Here is a 22,752-nt window from a genome sequence, read left to right as displayed (position 1 = left end):
AAGGAATAAGATGTAAATCCCTTTAATAAAACTCAATGAAACGCAGTGTAACAAAGGAAAAGAAACCAACATAAAGCAAGTAGATAACATTTACAACCACAAAAGAAAAAAAAACCTGTACAACTCTAAATGCCTGGAGTCACTTCTATTTTTCCAAAGATTTTTTTTTAATTAACCATTTTGTGATGACTGGGGGAAAACTTGGGAGTTTGGGGCAAAAGGGGTAAGGGAGGCATGTAATGTGATTTAAATTTTATTCTTTTCAAATACATGAGTGTAATCTCATACACAGATGTATGCTTCATCAACGTGGCTGCTGAAGTTATTTCTTTTAACCAACTGCTGTAGCGTACGGCAGGAGGAGGATGAGGTGGGCTGCGGCCAGGAGTGTTATTTGTATAAGATGTCATAATGGCCAGGTCTATAGAGGAGGAAGATGCGTGGGTCTCCGCCTTCGGGGAAGACGTGGTGATTGACTGTTCCTCCCTCTCCTCTATCCATGTACTCCACCAGGATGGATACGTTCAGGGCCTGGGCTAAGGCGATGATGTGAATGTGGTCACTTTCTTTAGACATTGGCTCTACCTCCTTGGAAAAGAAAAACAATAAAGCATGTGAGTTGGTTTTCGCTGTAAAACATTAACAGTTGAGCGCTGTGATTATACACTTTTCCATCCTTGTTTAGCCGAGAATGGTAGACTGTGTGTACTTGATACATTTGTATATGGACTTCAAACCAATCTTTTCTATTCAATAAGCTATCCCACAGACGGTTATAAGACCCAGATTTTCCTTTTCAGGGACTAGAAGTTACTTTTAAGCTCTTTAAAGTGAAAATGATAAAACCCACCTGCTGACAGAACTCCTTGACAGAGCGTCCTCCCTCTATGAAATGCTGGAAGAAGCCATGCTCTCGCTGCAGGTAGCCTGAGGTGAGCAGCCGCAGGTACACGACCACATAGTCCGACACGTTCTGGTCATTGAAGGAGCTCAGCAGCTCCTGCAGGCTCGGCTGTTTCTCACACAGTTCGATCAGGTCCATGAACTTGGAGGAAAGACATTATATACATCATCAGACTGATATGGGTGAGTGCAGCCTGCCAGCTTACTATCCAACTGGCCAAAAACCAGTTTATGCTTACTTGGCAGACAACCATTCAGACGTGGCAGAGGAATGGTCAAACTTACAGTTAACTCTGCTAACATAATTCAAACAGCATCACACACTGTATCCAAAAGGATGCAGGACATACTGTAACTTTACAACCATGAAACAGCAGCATTGCAAAAAGCCTCATCATATAAACTGTTCACTTTCAAAATAATAATCTACTACTTTAGTAGCAAACTCAGAATAATGGATTTAAGTTTGCACTAAACAATGAATGATTTTTTTCTTGTGCAGGAAACTCACAGTGTTGTGGAAGTCTTCAATGGTGAACTCAGTGAAGCCTTCATTAACCAGGTCCAGTTTACTTTTAGCTGCAACTGCTTTGAACCTCAAGAGACAAAAAAAAAAAAAAAACACATGTATTCAGTAATCTTCCATTGTGGTAATTAGATTGTAAATTTTTCAGAAAATAGTTCAGGACAAACTGACAAAGGAGCACAAAGCACAGACTTTTTTTTTTTAACCACAGCAGAAAAACTGACTGTATACATAAGACATTGTTCATCCAAATATATTCTACATGGCACCCAGTGCATCCACGAGAGGACGAAACTGTGCCGCGCCAAGATGACAGAGGTGTGAATTTCAGTCTAGAGACCAACAGCATTCAGAAGCCAACCAGTAACCACTGTGACACTCACTTCTGAAGTTCTTTGCTGTCATCTAGCAGGGACTCGAGATGTGCGAAACCAAAAGCTCTGTAGAAACAGTTCCCATCTGGTCGCGTCTTACGAATGTACGAGTATTTTTTGTATAGGTCCTGCAACAAATCAAAAGGAATTATACCATAATGTTAAAAAAAGAAAAAAAAAGAAAATAAAACCCAAATGCCCTCAACTATAGAGGAAACGCATCATGATGTGGGTGCAGGAATCTGAGGGTGATGAGAGTGATTTGGTGCTTTCACTGACCTTGATCTTGAGCTGATAAACTGTGTCTTCCTCAGCATACTCTCTCTGCAGCACCGACAGGTCCTGTCTGTCCGACACTAAGGGGTTACTGTTGGCTATCTAGATACCAACACACAGAAAATATAAATTAATACATGCACTGTAAACAACTTAACTCATTAGTGACTCTGTCCTAACCAGCTGTGGGCTGTGCTCATAGTATTGATGGTTTTGATTCTGACCAACGGGAAAAAAAACAGTTGTGTATTCAACTTACACTCAACACCTCATTTTACAATTAGGTTATAACTGTGCAGACAAGTTTCATGGTTATTAATGCTTCTTATTTGGTGCTGTCCCCCTGCATATGTCCACACATCAGCTGACTTTTATGGATGTTTAACTGTATTAAACAATGAGTGGAATCTTATCTTTTTCAACAACCGTTGTTAAGAAATAGGAATTTCTCACCTCTTGCTGAATTCTGTCCTGTTGGGCAATTATGGCCTCATCATACGCGAGGCAGTTCACTCCTGTAAGAGAAACGGTAACAAATTCATTAAGCTTAAGGAACAGATGTTTAAAAGGGAGATCGACAGGCCGGCAGGATGGCAGAGGTGGTACAAGGTCAGTGTTTATAAGGAATCAAAAACTGCTCGGGTCCCAGCTTTCGTCTTTAAGTAGAACCACACACGGTTCTAGTGAAGTGAGTGAGTAGAGCCATTTGCTATAGTGTTGCAGTACGAAGGTCGGTGCTGCAGATTTAAAGAACATGTGGCGGCAAACAGCAGGATATGACACTTAAAGGATATCATTGGTAATTGAGTATTTCAGCTGAATAAAGTTAGGGGTGTATGTGCACAAAAACTAACCTGCTTTGCTACCAGGGAACAATTTTTACAGGAAATTCCTGCACAGGGCACTATAGTTCCTATACAGTGTGTGTATGCAGGTGTTATTTGCACCTATGCAACCTACACAGTCTCGTAATACTATCCAAGCACAATGCACCTGCAATGCGTCTTGACCACGAACATTAGAAACAAGCCGCAGTTTCACACAGACTGGAAATAAGTCGATTCATCTCGGTCATTAACTCCTCTCTCTGTAATTGCTCTTGGTCGCTTGTTAGTGAAGGAGGTCCCCAGGAGCTATAGTGAGTGTACCTTGCATGCACTGGTACATCTGCCTGTGTGTTGCGTCTGTTATTGAAACCAGGCGGAGGAACAACTTGTGCAGAAACGATGCAGCTCCCACAGAAGTCGTTTCGCGGTTAGTCCTCTCAGCGACGGCGTCTAATTTATGTACGTTCATGTTCTTTTGTTTATGTGTCCTCCCGACATCAAATGGGACAGGCGAGTGGGTGAAATCACTGCACTCGGGTCCATAAAAATGAGCCGTTTTAAATATTAAGAAAACGAAGACGACAATAAAAAGCAGCTCTACTTTCTCTTCCCGTGCTCCACATCTGCGGGCACCACAAGCGGCCGCGGACGCGTCCAGCCCGCAGTCAGCAGTTTGCATGAAAACAAGTTAATCCACAACACCGGCTACCGTCGCTCAGCTAAACTTGGCTAGCTCGACCTGTGCGAAAACAAAACAAATTCGAGTCACGGTGAATAACGTCGTTTTTTTCGCGGACAAAAACGGGCTGTCCCGGCTTTAACGTCAAGCCTGCACATTCAACATTTCCTGAGGTGAAAAACTCTGGGACTGTCATTTGCTGTCGCCGTGTGAGTGACTAAACAGGGCTTTTTTTCTTTGTGTAGCAATGGCAGCTAGCTAACGTTAGCCAACAAGCCCTGGCCTCTCTGCCTGCCCCAGCATCGCTGCATGTCAGCACACTTTATCCCGGGCAGGCCAGCGGCTCAGACACCGGGCGGACACCCGTGTGGGTACGAGCTGCACTACCGCGGGAAATGACCGCGCTGTTTGTCGGATATTTTGCGCCGTGACTGTTTCTCTCACCCTCCATCTCTCCCTGTGATGATTCCTGCTGCTCCTCCGCCATCTTAGCTGTCGAGATCTGTTTCCTCCTTCTGCATGACCTCATTCATTACACACTTCCGGGCGGTGGCAAAGAGTAAAGTGTATTTATTTATTTATTTATCTATCTATTTATTTATTTATTTATGTGACTTTAAAAAACAAACAAAACAACAATGGTATTTCAGGGACCCTGTAAACAGATGTATAGGCCATAGACTGTACATTGACCTGTGGGTGAAATACCTGAACTGTTGCATACAAGTGGCCCCTCGTTTTCACAGGAGGTCCCTGGGCTGAGGGCCACAGCTGGGATGCCAACCAGGCAAAGTGGGCAACCAACCCATTTGTTTGGGTATGGTTCGTTTGGTAAAACACTAAAGCACAATGTAAACAATAATTATATTACTATATTATATTACTTTGTAGTTGATGCCTACACAGTGCTTATATTTGAATGAATTTATGTTTAATAAAAATACCACAAACTAATTGATACAGTGCACACTAGGGGGGAGTAGTACTCCAGCTTCCCTGTAAGGCAACAGGATACATTGCACTGATTATGCACCTAAAGGTGAGGAATGGGTGGTAAATAAGGACCATCCATAGAGGGTTTTACCACTAGGGCCAAATATGACATCTGATATTTTAAATTATCCTCTACAAAAATATCCATAAGATTAAATTACTGAGCAAACAAGAAGAAGAAGTAAGAATCAGTGTAAACCCCCCCTCAAGAAAACAGGATTTATCCATAAGCCGATGTTTGTATATGAGTGTTAGTGTAGGCCCATTTTTAGAAAAAAAAAAAAAACATGCACATTTATTTCAAACCATCAGTACAAGTTGATACCCACATGTAGCCCTCAAAATAAACAAAAATCCAGGCATGTCACCGAGAAGATCATTTTCCAGTCACAGTGGAATGCAGAGTCTCTCAAAGTTCAGCAGTTTTGCAGTTTTTAGGTTCATTCAAGTCCCTGCACTTTCCAGCAGTACACATCAGGGGGCGCTGTCTGCAACAAATACACAGAACATAATACCATTTGTCTGCCTCTCTAACCTGTTGGGTCTTACCAGATAACATTTTGCCACAAACTGTGCCAGCAGACATTTAACCCAACGCTTCAGATTTTGACATTCATCTTGGATAAAGCTGTATTTACAGAAAGTAACAATACATAATAAAATAATACTTCATATTTGCTACAAAAGCAAAAGTGATTTTTTTTTTTTTTTTTTTTTTTCATATTTTCCCTTTGGCACATTGCTTCCCATATCAGGGCTGTAACAGAACCTGACAATATTCAGAACATATTTACACAGAAAATAAAACAAGTAGTCCACAGATTAAAATCTGTTACAGTTCATGTCAAATTCCACCCAGAGAGGCATCGTCCTGTCTCAGATGTCGAAAAACTGCAGCAGGCAGAGGAAACTTTACACAGATCCAGTCTGTCCACAGTTGTAATGGCTTACTGACTATTTTGCCTCCATTGTCGCTGGTGAGTCCAGATTATTGCCATTTCAGGCAATACAGTGGCATGTAAAAAAAAAACAGTAATTAAAATGTATTTTACAAGTATTTGGTGGCTTTTCCAGTTTTCATGAAGGTACAATTTTGTGTGTGTGTGTACATATTTAATATGTAAAACGGTGTTTCAGTTTTTATCTTAGCAACACAGCAGCAGGTTAGATTTGCTACTTTTGTACCTACTTGATGCGTATGTGTGTGAATGCAGTTGCAGATGTGAGGCTGGTAAGCAACGGGGGAACATGTGGGAAAAATCCCAGATGGCAAAATGAAACTTCTGGCCCAGTATACACCTCGGTTCCACGGCCCGAGTCTGGCCCATATACTTCCACCTCTGGGTGGATTCTGGCTGTTATCCCCCGTCACAGATTTTCTGTGTGTGCGCCTGAGTTGGCCCAGATGTGGAAATAGCATCTAACTATCATGCCATATATGGGCCTGACTTGGGCCATGAAACCAAGGCCAGAAGAAACACAAGCATGTATCTGGGAAGAGGATATATACTGAAGGTGTTGATATGTTAATTTACTGTTTACTGTTAATGTCTTGAATTTAAGTATCATAAACAAATGGTTTTTTTTTTAAAGAAAGCAATTATTTGTATATTTGTGCTGATTTATAAATCCCTACAGAGGACATATTAGTTATGCTTTAGTTGTCTGAAGTCTTTATCTGGTCCAAACTGTCTCTGTGCTTAAGGCGAAGGCACGAGAGCAGTAAGGCAGTGTGGAGGTATGCATGTTGCAGGTGTGGCAGGAGAGAAACAGCCCCATGGTTTAGATCAGATCCCGAGTCATGTTGTGCAAGGGAACTTAGCACAGGCACAGATACTGAATGCCAGTGAAGCAAAAGAAAAATCCACCCTCATCTCACAGGTGTTGCAATCTACTTCTCTGATGTAGCAACTTTCCCACAGCCTTCACCTGCACTTCCTGATTTCATACTTCACACATCTATTAGTGTTTGCGACGTGTCACTGACATGGCACGTCAGTTGCATTGACCTGTTACTGACAGCTGGATAGAGCGACAGATACCGTGTTGTGAAAGACACTGTCTGCAATTACAGCTGTAGTAGCTGCACTGGAAATATTGTGACCTTGTCTTTGATTGTGTCTGTAATCGGGGGGGAGGGGGGAGGGGTCCAGAAATGTGCAGCAGATGTAGATTTCTCCATGAAGGACGTTAGTGTCTCGCACCGTTTTTCCACACAATAGAGAAGATGCAGCATTGTAGTCAGGGTGCAGATTTTTCATATCTGACCACAAACCGGTTTTCTGAGTTTTGAACCACCTCCAGGTCCAGAGCTAGTCAGTTCTGTGGCCTCACGTGTTATCTGTCCTGCTAAACTATCTGAGCCTTGTGGATCAGGGAGGCGTGGGGACTGATCGTGGTGGGGCTCGGTCGGAGTTTGGGCCTAAACGTGCCATTAGTCTGCTGATAGCGTGTGCTGTGAGCCTCGGACACCTGGGAGCTGTTGGTCTCGCTGTATTGGTCATCAGGATGCTCCTGGCTGGCAGGGCCCCCCAAACCTTCATCCACTTCGTCCTCATCATCTGTCACTGGTGGGTAGTTGCAGCTCATAGGGGGGGGCTGGTGATTTTTGGCGACGCTTCCCGGCCGCGAGCCGCCGTCTGTTGTGATAGAGGCGCTGCCATTCAGCTGTCTCACAATCTCAGTGGACTGTACCACGGGGAAGGACGATGGCGTGAGAGGAGGGTGGAAACGGGTTTCCTGCTGCAAAGACACAGAGCAGACGCACACTGAGTAACTACATCATCATCATCAGATAAATACGCAGAGGTTAATAAGCTGGGGTGAGATGCATTCCGCATTTGGGTGAAATCAGGTGTCAACATGCCCAGAAATGCACACGCACAAAGACACACTTACCAAAGACATGTTGCTGTTTCTCACATACGTCTCCACTCTGAGGCGGTTCTCCTCGTCTCTATCCAGAAGCCTTTCTCTCCCCCTCCGTGAGTTGTTGTGCAGGACTGGTCTGCCTAGGTAGTCAACAGCTCCCCCTCCTCCTCCCCGCCCACCTGAGATAGTAGATCGGCTGTCGCGGCAGTGAGCCTGCTCCTGTCAGCGCAGAAAAGGACACACTGATCAGTCTTCACAGAGAAACTGGTGCAATTATTTTGCCAGATATTGCGATATGAGCCATGATATCAGTGGGAATGATCTTTTTTTTACATTTCATTTTCACTGGAAAAGATTTCACCGTATGTTCCAAATCTGGAGCACCACAACGCTGACAATGCTAACAATGCACAAAAATGTTGGGACACACAATAGCTGCCTGTTAGCTTAGCATAAGGACAGGAAACAAGGGGAAACATTTAGCTGAAGGTAGCAAAATCTGCCTTTCAGCACCTCTTAAGCTCACAAATGAACATGTTATATCTGGTAAAAAAAAAAAAAAAAAAAAAGCAGAAGTGTAACAACAACATGTTACAGTTTTAGAGCTGGACTCTTTGTTGGCCGGATGCATTAACTCTGTGGTATCTATCTTCTCATGTGATTCTCAGCAAAAAAGCAAATAGGAGTATTTCCAAGAAGTTGAATTGTTGCTTTAAGCATTTTCTTCCTTTGTTTTTTTTTTTTTAATTATCTCCGTTAAATGAAAATTGACCCTTATGGCAGATTTATTGGAGTATCACTTGAATGGGGGCAGTGCCATTCTTACATATCAGACGTTTCCAGCTCATAAAACTAACAGTAAACGATTACATTAAGTATAATTGTTTGGAAGCAATGCTGTGAACTTTTTAACCATTCTATGCGTCACAGTAATGTTGGGGTTTTTTTGTTTTTCTTGTCCTCATCTCAGTATGTTAGCCTTATCTTTCGTTTATTTTTCGTCTGTGGTTGTCATCATAGTCATTATAGTTTCCTTCTTATTTTAATATAAATAAATATAATAAACCAACGATGAGTGAATATTTACTTGGGTTTAAGTGAAGCCCATCTGTCTTATATTTAATAACAAATTACATAGTTAATTCCAGGACACCTCAGTAGAAAATTATTAGGAAATTATGAGCCTGTAAAATCCCAAAATAAAAATAATAAAATAAAAATGTCTCGCTACAATCCTGGTGGAACAATACTAGAATAAATTTGGTTTAACTTCAAAATGTTTATGAAAATGTCTAAATGTGGATATAAAAGACTAACAACTGCACATATAAGATTAAATCAGTGAACTGGAATAACCCTGTGGTCAGCGTTCCTACATGCCACCACAGATGAACCATAGAAACATTAGAGACTATGGAGGATTTAACGATCCAATGGGATGGAGACTAAATATCACCCAGAGGTCTTCAGCAACGTAATGTTATTGTCATATTCAGTGTCTGAGATGCTCTACATTCAGTTTCAGAACTGAATCTGTCATCTGCACAGTAAAGCCTCAGACCCGGGCCCCGGCCCTGCATGCAGAGTTATATAGATATGTAGACTGACCCCGAGGGAGGACAGGCTGGTCCTCAGGGTTCCCTCCACCCTCAGGGGGATGTTTTCCTCTGTCTGCAAGTCAAAGAACCACACGGCACAATTTAGCTGTGGGGACTCAAGATAAAGACCAACTCAAAAGAAAAAGAAAAAAAGTCTGTGCATAAAACATCATCCCCTTTCAAAAAGTCCAAACCCACTCCCTCATTCCCACAACTGTCTGACAGCCGTGTTCATAGAGCACAGAATCAAGTATTCATCACAGTGAAATCTGGAGAATTTCTGAGGAATCTTTGAATAAATAACTGATTTCTGATCAGTGTCTCGCACAGCCTGAATCAGGTCGCGCAGAAACAAGAGAAAGCACAAGACGATGCTGCAGACTGAAAAGAATAATTCGGTAATAGTACCGCTCCTCTGGTATCTGTGCTGACAGAATTCATTCTCCTGAAAGAAGCTTGCCTGGAGAGAGTGGTTATCTCCTCCCTGTGAGAAACAAGAGAGCAAAAAGTGGGAAAAAGATGTTTAAATGATTGAAGAAAGTTCACATTTTCTTTCATTTGTTTCCATTTCTCTGCTGTTGTTTTGCACATCTCGCCCGCACAGCCATCTATCAACTGAATTTTACACATCTTACTCCTCTAATTCTACCTAACACACTGCTGTTGTAGCTGTCAGCTGTAATAGGCTTAAACAGCCCCGACTTGCTGTATTAAAAGTTTCATCTCATCTGATCTCATCTTAATGAAACATCATGTTATGTCCACGCACTTCGTCTCAGTCAGCTCCTTCTTCAGTTTCAGGTTCTTGCGTTTGTGGTGGCACGTGACTGTGATGACGATGACGAGCATCAGCACCAGCAGCCCGACGGCCACGACCAGCACGATGAGCATCAGCGTGTTTTCAGGTGGGTCCGGCTTCTCGGAAGGTTCTGGAGAGGGTGAGAGAGAGGACGGCAGGATTGGATGGACGTGTGCATCTGTATGCTCGATCCGACATGTTGACAGGGCTGTCGTCTACCTGTCACGAGTATCTCCACCTCCGCCTTCGCCACTCCCACTTCATTCTTCGCCGCACACTGGTAGGTGCCTCCGTCTGACAGGTTTAGGGGTCGCCCAAAAGCTAGTGTTCCGTTAGGGTGGGGGATCACACCCTCTGGCAGCTCTCCACCCTTTCTGCAAAACACAATGAAACACAAGACAAAGTCACCTTACAGTGCATTTAGATCCACACATGGACCTCTTGGTTTATAATACAGGTTATTATAATAACTTTCATTTATATAGCACTTTTCTTAACAAGGCTGTATAGAGATATAAAAAAAAATAAACCAGATAAAAGAGAAGCATAATAAAAGGAGTAGAACGGTAGAGAGTTCTTCATTACTAAACATCTTCAGATGCACAATGTATCTGTAGCTGTTAATCACTAAAAGTGCACAAAGAACTTAAGGATAGCGTACTGCAATTTGAATATGTTCATGGAAAAATAATTTTCACGTAGCTTCCTGTTTACTGAATATTTTAGCCCATCTTTATTGATTTCTGTTTTATTTTGGAGAGCCGTCGCTGTCACTTTAAATTTACATGTTTTGACCTTGACACCTTTTACCTGGATGTAGTTTTGATTTCTGTTATGATGCAGAATAACTGAAGTAAGATACTGGAGATAATATTCAATCCCAAAAGACCCTAGAATTTTAGAATACCCTCCATTCAAAAAAAAAAAAAATCATACATTCCCATATGAAGTTGAATTTTGTGTAGATGGTGCACTCTTCCTTTTTGTTCAGCCATGTTGCCTATGACTGATCATGCACCACCCATTTCTGCTTCACATTTCAAACTAACTGTAAACATGAGACACATCACCCTTTAAGAGAGAGAGAGAAATAAAATGTAAATCCTTCAATAAAAAAGGAACATTTACTTTAATTACCAATTCAGATCCCCCAAAAATGACATTGTCTCTATAGAGGGAAAATAAAACACAATTCCAATGAAAGAATATTTTCAGAGGACCTTTAAAAGACACTAACGACGCTGCCTGTCTGAACAGGAAGACTGTTCCTCAGTTTGGGGGCTCTGACTGCAAAAGCCCGGTCATCCTGAGTCACTGGTCGAGACTAAAAATACTCCTCAGAGAAGGAGACAGGGCAGATCTTACCAACACCATGAATCAACATGCCACAACCTGAGGGATAGTGAATGACCTTCTAGACCTACACACACACACACACACACACACACACAAATAATTTACTGTAAATATGTAATTTATGTAAACATATATATTGATCTATATTGGGTTGGGGGAGGGGGGGCAATCCCAGCTGACACTTGCTCATTTTGTATTTAGTATTTTTGGAAATTGTATTTTGCCAAACTGTCAGTGCCAATACAGCACCTTTGAATTGAACTGAACTGAACTGAGCTGAGCTGAGCTGAACTGAACTGAACTGAGCTGAGCTGAATTGAATTGAATTGAATTGAATTGAATTGAATTGAATTGAATTGAATTGAATTGAATTGAACTGAACTGAGCTGAGCTGAGCTGAGCTGAACTGAACTGAACTGAGCTGAGCTGAACTGAACTGAACTGAACTGAATTGAATTGAGAGAGAAAGAAGTATCATTTATTTATCTTTTTATCAGTAGGTGTAACAGTAACACAGTTGTTTGGAACCATATACTGTATTTCCTGGCAATGTGACTCAAGAAACTTCGATGAGCCACACTGTCCGGGGTGTTGCCTCAGTGTCTGTTCTAAGTGTCTGTTCTAAGTGTTCTAAGTGTCTGCCTCTCACTGTGAGCATTTCCAACCAGAAATACCTGGTGTGTTTCCGCCACTATGACCACACACTCTGAAACAAACCTGGGTCTCTATTCACGGAGCTGACGCGAGCGTCCGTGTAGTGCGCAGCGCATAGTAACACTGTTTGTCAGTGAGCCCTCATCGCTCGCAGGAAAGAGGAACTGTCTGTTTTCACATAAGCAGCAGACACACCACCACGACAACATCTCACACCAATCCACAAATTCTGCTTCCCCTTCCTCCTCTCGCCGCCACTTGGCTCAACCAAACAACCTTACCCCCCCACCCCCACCCCCACCCCCCTAATTTTGTTCGCCCTCTCTCTCCTTTCTACTCCCCTTTCCCTTTTTCCTCTCATCCCCCTCGTCCCCCCTCCTTCGTGTGAAACCGTCTCATCTGTCTGCTTTTGGCACAAGCCGCAACATGACACTGTGACACCAGCGATTACTTCACCTGCCGCCTTTTATTGACAAATCCAACAGGTTTACCCAGTGCTGGAGCCGCGCGCGCGCGTGTGTGTGTGTGTGTGTGTGTGCGCACGAGTAAGGAGAGGTCGACTGTAACTAGAGATTTCGGGTGCTGTCTTGGTTTTGTGTGTGTGTGTGTGTGTGTGTGTGTGTGTGTGTGTGTGTATACATGCTCATTCATGAGTGCGTATGCTTGTCTGCATGGTGTGTGTCTGGTGAGCCTTACTCACAAAACCTCCTTTCCCAAGGTGTGTTCCTGTGACTAACAGCAGGTAACATGTACATCATCGTACGGCAAAAAAAAAAAAAAACTCAGATGAAAAGAACCTAAACCAGATGTTTAAATTGAATTTTTCTTTACATTTCTAAAGACATGTGCCCCATCTTTGTGTTAGGACTCTTTCCCTAGGGGCCCTAACTGTCACTTCTCTGAGAGCCAGTCCTCTTCCAGTCCGCTTTTCGTGTGTCACATTTTTCTGGTCCAACTCTTTGCCGCACCCTGAGAACATCTCAAAGGAAATGGCCGTAAAGATGACACCAGATGACTGAAGCAGAAGAAGTCAGGCATCTGAGCGAAACCTTTGACGGAGGTTTAAAGCCGCAGCTTTTTAAATGACACACGCAACATTTGACTCTGTCAGTTTTCACTGAGGCAGCAGAATCAGGAGGTGGCAATGCCAGGGCTTGTTTGGTTAAGTCATGTGGAAAGGGTGGAGATCCTCCCCCACTACACTGTACAAGGTTCTTTCAGTCAAGTGACCAAGCTACACTTAAAAGTGACTACTGCTGAATACTTCTGTGCAAAGAATCTGGTAGCTGTGATAATGTAGGACTTAACATAACCTGAGAACTTGAAATAAATGTGATACATGAAAGACAGTGAAGGTGAACTGTGAGGTCTTCTTTTCAACAAATATTTACAGTCAGAGTTTCTCACTTGGACACACTGTATGAATACTTGAAGGCTAACAAATATTTTGAGTATATTTTCTTCCACATCCAAATTTGAAATGTTTTAAATCATGTATTCTTTACATCCATATTTACTTGCTAGCGGTCTTCTTCTTCACTGCCATATGTGGGTGCAGTGCTACATTTCTTGCACATTCCTGCTGCCAACTGTTTATCAGTGGAATACTATCAAAGGATGGTAAATCAGGATGCATGGGAGTCTTCAATGTGATTAGCATCATTTCAATTTTAATCAGAGAAATAACTCCTCTGAGAGAAGTCAAAGTGTTCATTATGTAACTTTTTGAAGAAAAGACAGAGTTTAAAGGGGCTATTTGTAACTTTTCCTTGCTGCAAAACGTGGTATCTTGCCAGGAGCAGGTGATGGTGATTGTCACTGGACAAGAGCTTTAGCCATTATTGTGTTTGCAGGGCAAGAGGTTATAATACGCCTTCTGAATAGCGCTACATCCACATTGGTGTTGCTTTCCACCTTTGGAGACAGCTCTTGGTGAGTAAAAGAATTAAGGTTGATGCTGAACTCATAATGTTTCTTCTAGATTAGTAACTAAACAACTGCTAACACTGGTTATGTAGCTATAGCAAAACTTGCAAATAGCTCCTTTGAACTAAAATTCAGTGTATGCTGAGAAGTATGCTGCTAATGGTGCATTCACATGCTGCTAGGATGTTCCTACTTCCCAAGCTGGGAAGTCATTCTTCCGTTTATGTGCTTTTAAGTTAGAATGGCGACAACATGCATGCTACAAAGAAGATGTGCTGTATTTTATTCCTGTGTTAACCAACATGTTACAACGTAATACCATATTACAAATTAAATTTTAGCAAAAAACTGATATTTATTATGTGAATTTGCAAGGTTAAACATTTATTTTCCACCATGTTTTTCCAGACTCTCCAAGTTGCTCCGACTCCTGCGTACAGGATGAATTTTCTAACAAGTGTGTGTGTTTCCAAAGATATAGTGATATAGTATCTTATTTCTCTCATACAGCTCCACCACTGTCCAAAAACTCATCAGTGAGCCGCACTGTTTCACTGGGTGACATGTCCCTTAATTAGTATAGGCACACATACGTCCAGCTGCTGTAAATACTATAGTGCACCAAATGTGCATTAATGTGCAGCTGATAATAGTCCACAAACAATACACTATTTATACTTGATGACTGATATTTGCTTCAAACTACAGTGCTCAGCAATTTTATGAAACAACATTATTGTATAATTTCCTGTGACTAGTTTTAAAGATTTATATCTTCAGCAGGAAAAACTGGGTCTGTGTGAAAACCACAGACAAGCTATGCCTGCTGGTTTCGGCTTTTATTTGGAGCCAACTGGGCAATCGCTCTACCGAGGAAGTGAAATTACGAGACTTCAACACATAATGTTTTTGAAATGCTTCTGAGAGTGCCTTGATATGAACCTGTCATTTTATTGAGTTCATAATAAAATATCAGGTCATTACCCTAAAGCGATCATGAGAATTTAAAGCGTATGTCAATATTGTTTTGAGGTCCATGCTTCTTAAGTCTTAAGCACACTGTCACATTAAAGAAAAATAAGAAAAATAACCAAAACCTCTCAGTCTGTTACAGTTTACTACAGCAAAAATTACTGAGTAAAACTAATTGTAATTTGTGACTTTGGCCCCTGAGCATGACCTCAGTGTAAACTTACTGAACACCCCATTAAAACTTGTGGAATCATGACAAAGTAATTGCAATAATCACTCTGGAAGTTATGAGAAAAAATAACAGTGACCAGACACATCAGACAGTTAGTCACACGAGTACCAGACAGCCATAGAATGAGGCGGGTCCTACTGTACCTGATCCAGGTGAAGCTCTGTGGTTTGGGGTTTCCTCCACTCACACACCTCAGGGCAGCATTCTCCATACCAACGGACCAGTCTCCGCTGTACCCAGACACCTCTGCGTGTGGAGGGACTGGGGGGGGACAAAAATTTACAAGCTTTGTTCACTTGAGGCAAGAGACAGAAAAAGGAGGCATTTATCACCTCCTGTTAAGGCCGAACACCCAGGTTTTTAGTTGTTTTTAGTTATCAGGGACAACTACAGTATAGTAACAAAGCCAAAGTTCAGAGTCACAGTACTCAACATTATCCTGTAATCCTAGAGCGATCATGTGAGTGGTTTTAAGAAAAAAAACAAGACATCAAGGCGAAATGTGCATTTTTCATTTGCAGTTTCAGTGACAATTTGAGGGAAAGGGGATTTAATATGGGAGATAAATGTAGTCAAAATGAGCAATACAGAGGAAAATGTGTAGTGTGGAAGTGATCCAGTCCTTGTTGAGTCTCTTCCTACTTTGAAGTGATACAGTGATGAAAAAAACAAGAAGTGAAGCTGTGAAGGGGTTACTGATGTTGAGACAGTCTTTTAAGTTGTGTTCTTGTTTTTTGCATATTTTGGATTTGTCCAGGGGGAGCAATTCAAACACTTCAAAGATTTTTAAAGTGTAACACCACCTCTGTGTAATTTCGATGAATACTCACAGTGCACTACCAGGAAGTTGCTGAGCCTGCGGGGGGTGGGTGAAGTCTCATGCCACACCAGACAGTCCAGCTTCTTGCCATTCATGCCCCTCAGCGGGTACAGGGAGAACTGCGTGGAGACGGCCCCATTGTCGGAGGAGCGGTTGGTGGACTGGCCAGCCAGGTCGGTGTCCCAAGAGAGGCGGGGAGGCGGACGGGCTATGGAGCGACAGGAAGCGGCCTGTCGGTAGGACTGTCCCTCCACCAGAATCACAGGGTCGAGGGTGGAGATAGGAATAGCTGGAGGGATCAGAGTGAAGATGATAAGTCGACAGTACTAGTCTAATTTAAATAAGATATACAAATAGAATAAGGAACCAATTAAAAAATATATGAGGGTAATAATTGGTGGAGTGGGATCATAATGTAAAAATGTTGAAAACATAGTAAAATATATCTCTAAAAAAGCTTAATAGGTTGAGAATTGAATACAATATAAGCAGGAATTATTGTAATGAATTCCTCAATAATATAAACTCATCATATTGTTTCCTGTATTAATGCTTATTGCCTTATAAGGTGTGAGGGGAACCTAATGCATGAAAAACTACTGACAAATAAGACAATGAGTAAGTATGTTATTATTATGTGTCAGTACATTATTAGTCACATAGTAAAATTCATCATGCTTTAGTATACACATTCAGTTGTGCAACTTTGACAAAGTAACAAACAGCCCACAGACAGTAATATCTCTTCCCGTTGTGGCTGGAATGACACCAGGTTTCATCATACAGCATATTAGCACTCCAATGATAACACCGACAAACTTCAGCTGATCTTTGCCTACTGCACTGCAGAGTCATTAGGGAGAGACTCACTCCATACGATGAGTGACATAACACTCTCAAAGTTGCCAGAGGGGAAGGTGCTGATGTGGCAGAGATACTTCCCCTCATCCGAGACCTCTGTGTTCATGATAACCAGAGATGAATCCACTGTGGGTTCGCTGCTTTTGAAGCGCACACGTTGAGACCACGACCCAAATGCTGCAGACAGAGAAAGAAGGAGGGAGAGAGATGAGGAGGGACAGAGTTGAAGGAGCATGCGAGGAAGGATGTGACACAAAAGATTAAGTCCAGTAAGTTCAAAACAGACCTCAGGGTTCCCTTTGTCACTTTCAGCTCCATACACACGCCTGAACTCGGGCTTGAGATTACACTTGCATTCTGGGTATTTAGCTCACAGTCTTATCTGACATATCTCACACTCACAGTGGGTTTAAACTTCACTTATTAAATCACCACATATTACAACAAAGAAAAAATAAAGCAGACAGTGGCGCTGGGTGTTTTTCACAGTGCTTGTCTTAAAGCTACAAAAAAAAAAACCTACATACATCTGACAAATCAGCTGCAAAAGTTGCTCACTGGATTTAGCATATAGGAGCAAGTGCTATGATAAAGAAAGCGACTTGTCACTGTGAGGGAAGGGGAAGTCACTCTTTTAGTGTTTCTGTGAATGTAAAGTGTGAGCTGAGAACGCCACAACCGACCTGTCTGTCCATTCGTGTGGTGTGCAGTGATGATCTGCTCCTTAGCGTCACCCTTGTACCAAGTGACCTGCACCACGACCACACTGCTGTCGCTCGGCTTGTAGCGGCAGGGCAGCACAGTCTCCTGTTCTGCCAGGGAGCGTATGGAACCATTTGGAGGACGCTCCACAAACTCTCCATGTATCACTGTAACTGAAAGAGGAGAGGGGTAGGTGGGTAAGTTCATCCACTCAGCCATCATGCAGCTAATTGGTTTGATGATGAATTATGTTTCAATCTACAGTGAAGTGACCTAAACCTGTAGTTACTTCCTATTACACTAGCTCTAGGAGCAACAACAGATCAGGAAATCATCTCATTTACTACATACTTCATTTCAGCCAACATCCCCTCAAAAAGACAAGGAGGAAGTTGCTAAGATCACAAAAGCATGTGGTTTGACTTTTTTAATCTATCTTTGCTGACCTTCACCTTCAAATGATAACACATCCTTGGTTTCATCTATAGCAATGAGCTACTTGTCTACAAAGTGCCGCAGGAATGAGACCTTCATAATTACATCTTTTCCTTAAAAATCGTACTATTTTGCAAAAGATTTGTCGGCCCACTTGCAATACCTCCACGGCCCACCAGTGGGCCCTGGCTAACCACTGCAAATTAAGCATTTTGAGAAGTAGCCTGCAGCTTATTTGCTGTCGTGTTAAGTTTTACATTATTACACTGACACCACTCTGTGTCTGTCTGTATGCCTGCCTGTTTATTAAATATGAAGCTACAGACAGTTAGCTTAGCTTCACTCATTCAGTGAAACGGCTAGCCTGGCTGTGTCTGAATATAAAATCCTCCTATCAGCACCTCTAAACCTCACTAATTATACAGTGTAAAACAGCCAAGTTGTGGTTTGTGTGGCTCATAGGTGCTGGACTACTTTTTGGCCAAGCACAGAGAGCCAGGGTAGCAGTTTCCAGTCTTTATTTTAAGCTACTTAAACCATATGTAGCCTCACATTCACCATGCAGCATGAGAGCGTTGTCAGTCTGCTCATCAACTCTCAGGAAGCAATATGCAAAGTTTCACTGATAATGTTCGCGTGATCTACACATAGTGGAAAAAGGTTTATTGTTTACAGAATGAATATGACGCCATGTATGAAAATACCACTTCAGATTTCTGTGGTTGAACTGAACGCAAAGAGGAACACAGGTGGGTGTCGGACAGTCCACACAGTGCAGACAGAAATGAGGGAGGAGAGAGAAAACAGGTTGTCTACCAGAGGTGAGGACAAGTGAAATATGTCGCTGAACTAGTCGCTCGAGGTGAGCTTAAAGGCAAACTGAGTTACCCCTGTGTGTGGAGCGAGAGAGAGACAGGAAACATACAGAACAGGACACCCTGTATCATAAAGTGTATACACACTCTGCAGCCCGTTGTCTGCCTCACACTGTGGAACTGTGACACTGTAAAGCACAAACACCCATTGCTTGCATGTTTTTCCTCTGTCTGTTTACAGATCACATTTGTCTGATGTAGACAAACTACAATGTGTCACCTTGTCGTCTCCTGTCCTCCAGCTGTCTCATAAAGTACACACAGACAGTCACATGTGTGACATGTGGATTCCTGCAACCTGCAAGTTCGCTTCCAAAGGATATTTCTCTTGGCACAGTGCTTAACTGAAACTGAATTCAGTTTCGTGAAAGTAATGCTAATAGAAACAAATGTGGTAACAGTGCATTATTATATCGCTGCTCTTTGTTTTGGGCTCGTGTTGCTGGTGATTTATTTACTTTGAGAGGTTGATTCCTGTTGGTGATAACCCTGCTTAGACTGGAACAAAATAAACTTCAGGAAATGGATTACTCCCAAACACTAATGACATATCCATTCACAGCGTGACCATGTTTCATTCCCCTCTAAAACGACATCTGAGGGGAAAAGTATTTATCTCTGATCACTACCCTGCAGTTTGGTATTACAAACAATACAGTCACCGTGCTGCAGACAATAGTTCGAACATGTTTTTACTGATCGCTCACTGATTGCTCACAGGAGCTTACCATTTCAGTTTCACTATCATCTAGTTTTGACTTGTTAATGTAATTTGCATGTATTTGTAAGTGTCAATATACAGTTCAAGCCATTTTTAAGTGGCTGTTAATAACAATGTTTCGTATTAATGATAAAGAAAATAAACCACTTAGGCACAAGAGCTACATGCTAACGTCAGCATGTTGTTTAGAATGTATGATGTTTACCATGTTCGCCATAGTTTAGAGTGTTAGCATGCTAACATTAGCTTATTAGCACTAAACACAAAGTACAGCTGAGGCTGATGGGACTGTTATGAGTTTTAAAGATATTTGGTCTTAAGTATTAAGACAAAAAAAAAAAAGACTAAAGCTATGAGAGGGTGTGCTTAGGCACAAGAGTGATTGAGCTAAATGCTAACATCAGCATGTTGTTCAGAGGGTATGATGTTTACCATGTTCACCATAGTTTAGAGTGTTAGCATGCTATCATTAGCTAATTAGCACTGAGGTACAGCTGGGGATGATGGGATTGGTTTATTTTTAAAGATATTTGGTCCTAAGCATTGGACATAGTGAAACAGGACTCCAGCCATGTTAGCAGCTCTGGGAGGGTATACTTAAACACATTCATGCTTTAAGCTAAGCTCACAATGAAAACACGTATATAAGTAATGTTTATGGGTTTGCATGCTATCATTAACTCAGTAGCACAAAGTAATGCTGAGGCTGGTGAATGAATGCTGTGAGTTTTGCATGTATTTAGTCTTAAACCAGTGTTTTTGGATTGAAATGTTGACCAGATGATGGCGTTGTAACTGTCAGAGTTATTACAATTCATCCAGAGAGGAACCTGAATGTCTGAACCAAACTTTAACGGCAATCCACCCAATACTTATTGAGACATTTCGCTCAAATGTGAACCTCGTAGTCCGTTCAAAAAGTCCCAGCCATTCAAAAGCTGTTGAGAAATTTCAGTCTGGACCGAAGGGGTTGATAAATCAACCAGCAGACCGACTAGCTCCGCTGCTACTGTGGCTAAGCAGTAGTTTCCTTTGGGAGGCCTGCCACTAACATGTTGCTTTTTGACACCGTGTTGTAAAAGGTCAGAGCGATACATCATCTGTCGCACCAGTCCTGTGAATCCACATTTGATTGCCCTGGAAATGTTTTGTCCTTGAACACCCACCAGAGGTTGTACTAAGCAGAGACTCCAGATGGTAGAGCTCCTGGGCTCGTGTGCGTGTGTGTGAGAAAGAGGGATTACTGAGCAGCTCTTACAGGTGTCGATTCAGTACCTGATGTGGGAGAATCTGTTCAGATATGTCAGCGGTTAGGTTGTGATTCATACATTTACCATCAGAGCCGATGAGTGTACTCTGAAGACAGGTGTGTGTGTTTTTTTCCAGCGACATGAGTGTGTTTGTCAATCTGTGGAATCTGCCTGCGCTGCATTACTGGAATAACACTCGGCCAATGCTGCCTTCATGTGTGGAATTAAAAGGCTTTTTCATACCTCACTCTTTATCACTGTCTTACATCGTGAAAATACTGTATTGGTACTTTGATAAGTAGTCCCAACTATTTAGAGGAAACAGGTGAATACAGCACAGTGTGTATTGTAGAACGAGTTTGTGATGCTGACATGCATAGACCTACAGCATTTATCACATACACACATATATATAGGCTTAAACAAAACACACACACACATACACACACACACACACTAGGAGGGTCCGGACAGGAGGAGAAGGACTGATCAACAGCAACCTGTTTTTCCTGAAGTGTCAGACAGCACTTCAGGTGTTTTCTGTAACAGCACTGCTCTGACTTGAGAAAGGCTGTCCACTAACCCCTCCTGTACAAAACTGGGTTTGCGGACATGCATGAGAGACAGTGGGGCAGTTATCGGTCAGATAAACAAGAAAGTCAAAGGTCATGTCAGAAGCACTTTCTTGTCATCGAACATTTTCATTACCCCCCCCCCCCAAACCTCAGAAACCTCTGTTGTAGTGATATCATGAGCAGGCCCACTACACAGTACAGAGGCAGCATCATCCCTGACACCTGACAACACAAAGACACAGACACACCGCAGACACTGTGGACAGACTGCACGTGAAGCCCTCTTACCAAAGATCCGCAGGACAAAGAGACACAGGGAGAGTGTGTTCAGCAGAGATGTCATTCTCCACGGGGGTTACTCTTAACCGAGCACAAGCTGGGACAATGTCAGCGCTGGGGCGAAGCTCATCGGTCCAGGTAATAAAATCCTGAATGACACTGAGGCGGACTCATGCCTCCAGCTGCCGGATCATCCTCGGTGATGGCTTTTTCCTGGGACCAGATCCTCTCCAAAGTCCCGTCCCGGGCCAAGAAAATAAAATAAAATAAAATAAATAAAAAGCTTATTAATCTTCACTCAGTCCTTGTGGAAAAATGTAAATCCTCTGAGTTTTGATCATGTGGTTGGTTTGTTAAGCACACGCCATAATGTTGCCCTTTAGAGAAAAAAAAAAAAAAAGAAAGGCGCAGCTTTACCTGTTTGGATTTGGATACACCTGTTTGCCCTACCCGCGCCACCCCTCTCTCTCTCTGTCTGTCTGTCTCTCTCTCCCTCTCTCTCTCTCTCTCTCAGGCGCACACACCAGCCCACAAACACGGGCGCACAGCCGCGCTGAAAGTCGCCTTTCCGGTTTGGTGGAGGCAGCGTGACAGTTATTTTCTCGTCTTTACTTGCTCTGCGGAGAGGAGAGGCAGGCGAAAAGCAGGCACGGAGAGCCCGTTTCAACTGCGTCAGGCGGACCCGTGCCAAAAGTAAAGGTGTCCCCTCCCATGGGAGAAAAACAAATTAATCCTTTAATTTTACACGGATAATCACAAATATGAGGCTGGGTGAGCTGCGCAGAAACTGGTGTGCTGTTTTCAAGTATGGAGATAAGCAGGAAGAAACCTCAAAAATACAAGTGTTTAAACAAGACATTTAAAGGCCCCATGTTGTTTGAAGTGAGATTTTCATGTCTTTTTTTGATGATGAAGCAAAATGCTCAATCCATAGAGAAATGCACACAGCACATAGATTCAGATAGGGTACTGGGCCTTGAAACAAGTAGTCAGGACTTCTGTAACTTTGTGATGTCACAACTATACACTGCCTTAACAATGCCCCCAACACAGCACAGCTGGGCCCACTGCCCAACTTGTTGTTATTGTTGTTGTTGTTTTAACTTTATCAACAACACAATACAAAGCGGTCATTCACTCACTGAGCTAGCAAGCTACAAAATGTCTGGGAAATGCTGCACAATTGCTTGAATTTCTTATTTATTCATTTGTTCTTGCTGAATACTGGAGCATTTTGTCAGGATTTCA

At 42.4% G+C, this 22,752-nt stretch overlaps 2 protein-coding genes across 3 annotated transcripts; both read right to left on the bottom strand.

Annotated features, from left to right (window-relative positions):
* Positions 1-6: 6 nt before the first annotated feature.
* Positions 7-4,132, bottom strand: otub1b (OTU deubiquitinase, ubiquitin aldehyde binding 1b). 2 transcript variants are annotated; one of them, XM_071478042.1, is made up of 7 exons: positions 4,030-4,132; positions 2,533-2,594; positions 2,083-2,181; positions 1,813-1,931; positions 1,415-1,499; positions 851-1,045; positions 7-588 (listed from the first exon to the last, which is right to left on the bottom strand). In XM_071478042.1, exons 1-7 carry the CDS (start codon positions 4,112-4,114, stop codon positions 391-393), a joined length of 843 nt encoding a protein of 280 aa, XP_071334143.1. In that variant the 5' UTR covers positions 4,115-4,132; the 3' UTR covers positions 7-390. The 2 variants fall into 2 exon arrangements, with proteins under 2 accessions (XP_071334143.1, XP_071334142.1); XM_071478041.1 differs by lacking the exon at positions 4,030-4,132 and adding an exon at positions 3,228-3,645 and having other exon boundaries at positions 149-588.
* A 678-nt stretch (positions 4,133-4,810) lies between these two features.
* On the bottom strand, positions 4,811-22,120 carry nectin4a (nectin cell adhesion molecule 4a). Its single transcript, XM_071478035.1, has 11 exons — positions 21,514-22,120; positions 17,351-17,542; positions 16,677-16,844; positions 15,817-16,095; positions 15,130-15,247; positions 10,066-10,220; positions 9,817-9,976; positions 9,456-9,531; positions 9,058-9,120; positions 7,477-7,668; positions 4,811-7,320 (listed from the first exon to the last, which is right to left on the bottom strand). Exons 1-11 carry the CDS (start codon positions 21,566-21,568, stop codon positions 6,928-6,930), a joined length of 1,851 nt encoding a protein of 616 aa, XP_071334136.1. The 5' UTR covers positions 21,569-22,120; the 3' UTR covers positions 4,811-6,927.
* Between the last annotated feature and the right edge of the window lie 632 nt (positions 22,121-22,752).

Source organism: Trachinotus anak, unplaced genomic scaffold (genome assembly GCF_046630095.1).
Source record: "Trachinotus anak isolate AG129_WGS33_773 ecotype Australia unplaced genomic scaffold, CSIRO_AGI_Tana_v1 ptg000005l, whole genome shotgun sequence".
NCBI lineage: Eukaryota > Metazoa > Chordata > Actinopteri > Carangiformes > Carangidae > Trachinotus > Trachinotus anak.
This window is presented reverse-complemented; position numbering and strand designations above follow the sequence as displayed.